Here is a 6,102-nt window from a genome sequence, read left to right on the forward strand (position 1 = left end):
ATAATATTTTTTTTCCGTAAAGAAAGGTGGATTCAAGTCCAGTTTACAATGTCTTTACTAACTTTTTCTTCTTTAAAAAAATTAATTTATTTACCGATCTATCATTTACTTCATTATATTTACAGTAATATTATTATCTCTATTTTATCACTAAAAAATAATAAATTTGGATAAATTTTTAAATAAATGAATTCAGAATAAGAATAAAAAAATTAAGTGATTTAATTTAAATTTAATAATTAAATTAAAATTTTGGATTAATGTAAGATGAACTTGAGTGTGGTACGTATAGAAAGCGCCATCCGCTCGGTCGTGGTCTTCTTTGCAGCAGCTTCGTCCAATTCTGCTAGGTTTCAGTCAGGGAACGCGTTTCATGGGTGACGATACTTGTTGCTAACGCCATAAGTACTTGTCTCTGTTAATTTAAGTATAGGAGGCGTTGACGTTCGAACAGACCTTTAAGGACGACTGGATTTCGGCTGTTCGTATTCGGTGAGTTCTTGACTTTCTTAGGTATCTGATCTGAATTTATGCTACTTTAGGCTTGAAATCTTTTATGCTTGTCGGGTTTCTGATCTTTGAATGGATTGAAATCAGTTAATCGCTTTGTTGACGATAATTCCTCGGAATGTCAGAAACAGGGTTTGCAGATTTCCCTAATTTGCCTCCTTTGACTACTTGGGGATGAGACTCTTTTTCATGAATTTCGACTAAATATATGATCGATTTGTTAGGGTCTACGCTTCTGCTAGGGTTTTGAAGTCTATCTAATTCCAAATACTGGAGGAAAATGGAGATGCAGAATCTCATTTCGAGTGAGCAAACTTCTGATAAGAGTATTAATAGCTATCTCGGCGATGATCTGTTGACGGAGATCCTCGCTTGTTTGCCTGTTAAGCCTCTATTCAGATTCAAGTGCGTATCCAAATTGTGGAATCGCTTGATATCTTCTGATCGGTTACAAAGAAGGCTGCAGCTACCACCTGGCCTCTTCTACCGATTTCAGGTTCGTGATTCTGAGCCTGAGGAATACAGTTACATTTCATTGTCAGATGCCAACTCCGATGATGGTGGAATTCAAGATATCAGCCTTAGTTTCTTGCCTCAGTATCCTAACATTGAAATCATTGACTCTTGCAACGGTTTAATACTTCTTCTTTGGTTGGAGATGGATGAAGGAACCTGTCAAATGGAGTATTATGTTTGTAATCCACTTAATAAGAGATGGGTAGCTTTACCAAAACCTCGTGGAAGGGTGGGTTTTGACTTGGCAAGATTGGCTTTTGATCCTACTGTTTCTCCTGATTTCCAAGTCATCCATATAGGGAACCCATCTGATTGGGAAGTTACTAGCGTGATGGCTGAGATTTTCTCCTCATCTACTGGCCAGTGGGTGGAGTCAAGACATCCGTGTGAACCAGTCAGCCCTCTCTTTCTCCCACAAATCAGTGTTTTCTTGAATGGAATTCTATATTTTCTGATTTTACCATGGCATATTTTGGGCTTCAATGTCAGAGGAGGAGCTTGTCGCCTGATCAGACTACCAGAAGAGCGGCGCCATCATGCATTTTTGAAACTCTCTAAAGGTTGCATTTATTACGTTAACAATGACAATTCTGTGATCAATGTGTGGACAATCGAGGATACTTCTACTTGTGACTGGAGTTTGAAGCATACTGTCACTATGAAGGCCTTGGAGCAACAGGTTTCCCTACCTATATGCGACCGCTGCTGGTACGATTTATATCACCACTCATTCCATCCATTTGATGTTCATCCAGAAAGAGAAACTGTTTTTCTGAAAACACACTGTAAAATATTTTCCTACCATTTCATGAGTTCGACATTGGAGGAGCTTTGTTGCGCTGAAGAGTGCACTGGTCTTTTCTCTGCCTCTGTGTGGTTCTTTGAGTCAGTCTCTACTTATAAACCATGTCCAAATGCATTGGACTGGACACTCTCCTGTTCACAGAGTATGCAATTAGTGGATGTTGACAAGCTCTTGTAATCTGTAAGCCTGATGTTTTTCAGTGACATATGAACTAAGATGTTTTGGCCCAGATCTGGATAAGTTGCTACTGTATTATCACTTAGAAGAGGAGATTATACCTGTTTGTGTTGAAATGGCTTCTGTATGCATAAGCTTGATGTTTTAGTTAAGATTGGATCAGTTCTGACCCATTCTGAGGGAAATTAGAAATGGGATTTGGTCTGTTATAGTTGAAATTTTTTTTTTTTTTTTTTCAGTTATATAACTTCTATGCCTATCTCAGAAAATGGAAATGCCTTGGTGATTGGGAGTGAAACTGCATAGCTTTTGGTGATTTTATTTTTCTGTTGTAACAGTTTGCAACATTGTATATTTATGGTGTGTTTGTGCCAACAGGAAAGTGTAGGAAAAATATCATCAGAAAATTTTCTTATTGACCAAAAATTTTCCTCTTGAATTTTTTTATTCCTTTTACTTTTAAGAAATGTTTAAAAGGATAAGAAAATGAGTTTCCTATTGTTCCAAGAAAACTAGTCATAGGGAATTTTTTTCAAAAAAAAAAAAATTAATGAGAAAATTAATCAAAGAAAAATGATTTTTTTTGTCATTTTGCTTTGGGCCTCTGCCTCTAGGTTTCTTTGTGCCTCTTTCTGTGCCACATAACAGCTTTATTTTTATCCACAAAATGGGTACAGATGGTCATTGATGTATCGTACTCTTGCTGGTTTAACATTTCTGAAGTAACAAGGAACAGAGTTAGAGAGTAGCAATCTTGATGACGAGTTCCTTGCCTAAACCAATTATTTTGTTTCTATGCTCTTTTTGTACATTAAGTATATAGAGTAGTTGTCTGTTCATGAAGTTTTATTGATAGCTTCTATATATTGTGTGGTGTCAAACCTACTTTATGATCGTATTTTTCTTTTTGACTTAGTTGAAAGTTCAAATCTATAGTTTTTTCTTTGTCCAATTGTGGCCTATTATCTATTGTTTTAAAACTACCCACTCCCCTTTCAAGGAGTAGGATATTGATTGATAAACCTGATTGTTGTCTAACCTAATCGACAAACTATGGTCAGTCACAAAGATTATGTAAACATGGTGCTTATGAAGCTCAGAGAAACTTTATGTTGAAAAAAAAAGTTATTTATACTTGGGAAGATTAATAAGCTTGTTTCAACTTATCGAAGGTTTTATCAATCTTATCTAACATGAATTCTACAACTTTAGCATAAGAGAAAAGTTACAAACTATTTTCGTACGCATAGTCTGCTTCTGTCACGAATTGCTTACCTGTTTCTTCCATCCCGAAGTATTACACTTTGAGAATATATTCAAATTCCCATACTCATTTTGAAACAACACATGGTTAGGGGTGGCATCGAGCCGAGCCCAAACCAACCTATGTTTGAACTGAGCTTGATTTAAATATTTCGAGCCGAACTTTGAGCTGAACCTCATCTCGAACCTAAAATTTTTATTGAGTTTGAGCCCAAAAATTTTAACCGAGTTCGAGCTTCAACATACATTTAAAATTTTTCAAAAAATATATATAAAATAAATTATATATAAAATTATGCATATATTTTTCATAAAATTGGGCATGACCTCTACATATAATAAATGTATAAAATTGGGCATGACCTTTACTTAAAATTGAGATTAATCTATGTATATAATACTTATATAAAATTCGGCATGACCTCTACTTAAAATTGGAAATAGTCTATATATATAATACCTGCATAAACACTCCATAAACACTCCATAAAATTATCTATACATTCCATAAACACTTCATGAAATTGTTTATACACTCCATACACTCCATAAAATAGTCTAAACACTTCATACAATGCATAACATTATGAATAAACTACATACAATAATCAAACACAACAAAATTAAATGAAATATCACTATCAATTTACAATCACCCAAATAAGAACTATAAATCCTTTAAATAAAATCCTATTACTATTAGAGACTTACTAGAAAATTACAAGAAATATTTTAAATTTTTCTTAGGAAAGTTAAATGGACCTCTTATTGTCTTTTCTAAGGAAATAAATAAAAATTAATAATTAATCTAATATATTACTATACTTATCGATAAATTTTTAATCAAATAAAATGTCAAACACAAAATTGCTATGAAAATTGCCTCATGCTAAAAGTATTATATCATCAACTGTCAAATACTTATTCAAAATTTTTCTATACGGTTTTCTAGCTCATATTGGCAAGAAAATCTTACTTAGAAAATTATATGATTTTTTAACAAAAATTTATAATTAGAAAAATATTTTAAAAAAACATTAGGCACTAATGGTCCCTATATTTCTACTAAAAATATCTTTTCAACATTTATTGAAAAAACCACTAATAGTCTCTAGATACGTATTTCTACTAAAATATCTTTTCAATTTCTTCAAGAGCCATGAGGAAGGGACAAATAATTTTTTTTTTCCTTGTTTATGATCTCGCACGTAGGGGTGGCTTCGAATAAATTATATATAAAATTATGCATATTTTTTAAAACAAAGAATGATAGGGGAGGTTCATGATTGAATTTCAATAATGGATTAAAATGCATCAATATTAATCTTTTTTACTCCAATTGTTGTCTAGCTTGTTTCGTAATTTTTGAATTTGGCCATAAATTTACTATGGCCTCCTTAGTGCCCCTAGATGAAAATTTATATTCTAGGAAAAACTAGAAATATTTTTCCTATGATACATATTCCCAAAAAAAAACCTTTAAATAAAATCCTATTACTATTAGTGACTTATTAAAAAATTACAAGAAATATTTTTAATTTTTCTTAGGAAAGTTAAATGGACCTTTTATTGCCTCTTCTAGAGAAATAAATAAAAATTAGTAATCAATCTAATATATTATTATACTTATTGATAAATTTTTAATCAAATAAAATATCAAACACAAAATTGCAATGAAAATTGTTTCATGCTAAAAGTATTATAGCATCAACTGTTAAATATTTATTCAAAAAATTTCTATACAATTTTCTACCTCATCTTGGTAGGAAAATCTTACTTAGAAAATTATATGATTTTGAATAAGAATTTTTAATTACAAAAATATTTAAAAAAAACATTTGACACTAATAGTTAATAGAAACTTATTTCTATAAAATGTATTTTAATTTTTTTTCATGAGCTATGAGGAAGGAGAGTTTAAGGAAAAAGTTTTTTTTTACTTTATGATCTCGCACGTGCGAAATCATCTTTGCGCGCGGGGGAGGGGGGAGATTATTTCTCCCCTAGTTTCTCCCCTGAACTTACTGGTTCTGGTTTTTCACCGAAACGATGCGGAGGGAAGGGGGTTATGGCGCCAGGGAGGACTTGTCGTTGGGGATGACGGTTGCAATGAAGGCGGAGGTGACAGCGAGGAGAGGAAGAAATCAAATGAACAACCAAAGAGGCTACCGACGAGCAGTTGTCGATGGCCGTAGAGGCGGCATCAACAGCCGACGGGAGGGGCTCGACAGTGACAAGGGGAGCAAAATTTTCTCGCTCACGCTCCTGCTCCCCCCGCTCCCGATCTCGATCCCAATACCGATCCTGACTCACCTCGAGCCGGCTCGCGAGTTGACGAACCGAACCTGTCTTCGGTTGAGCTCGGCTCATTAATTTAAACGAGCTGATTTCGGAGCTCGAGCTCGAGAGATAACGAATCGAACCTAGCTGATACCAAGCCGAACTCGAGCCGCACGCGAACTAGCTCGGTTCGAAGCCACCCCTACACATGGTCAAGTGGACATGCACGTATATTTAATATTCCAACACTCATTCTGAAACCATCTTCTTGAGTCATACCAACAACTATGTAGTATTAGTAGGTAATGTATGTTTAAAAAGTGCAAAGATAGCATAGAATATTTGTTGCTACAATTGTACAAGTACTTTATCTGAAACAAACGAACTATAAGAGTTAATTTTAAGTACTTTTTGCAACTGATATAAAGTAGCTTCTTCCTAGGGGTTTTCAATTAGTTTTCCAAATTTTCTCACATTTAGAATAGGCTCTTGCGTTTGGATTTCATCACCAATGGACTACCACATAAAAGTATAGGTCAAGATCCTTGTCA

General features: G+C 34.0%; 1 protein-coding gene across 3 annotated transcripts; it reads left to right on the forward strand.

The window, feature by feature from the left end:
• The first annotated feature begins 320 nt into the window (after window positions 1–320).
• Window positions 321–2,124, forward strand: LOC137950453 (F-box protein At5g07610-like). Of its 3 annotated transcripts, none has more exons than XM_068796923.1 (2): window positions 321–492; window positions 636–2,124. In XM_068796923.1, exon 2 carries the CDS (start codon window positions 791–793, stop codon window positions 2,006–2,008), a length of 1,218 nt encoding a protein of 405 aa, XP_068653024.1. In that variant the 5' UTR covers window positions 321–492; window positions 636–790; the 3' UTR covers window positions 2,009–2,124. The 3 variants fall into 3 exon arrangements, with proteins under 3 accessions (XP_068653024.1, XP_068653025.1, XP_068653026.1); XM_068796924.1 differs by having other exon boundaries at window positions 642–2,124; XM_068796925.1 differs by having other exon boundaries at window positions 735–2,124.
• Window positions 2,125–6,102: the final 3,978 nt, after the last annotated feature.

Source organism: Aristolochia californica, unplaced genomic scaffold (genome assembly GCF_029961685.1).
Source record: "Aristolochia californica isolate CCGP_79_NKW_82.1479 unplaced genomic scaffold, dmAriCali1.0.hap1 SCAF_14, whole genome shotgun sequence".
NCBI classification, from domain to species: Eukaryota; Viridiplantae; Streptophyta; class Magnoliopsida; order Piperales; family Aristolochiaceae; genus Aristolochia; species Aristolochia californica.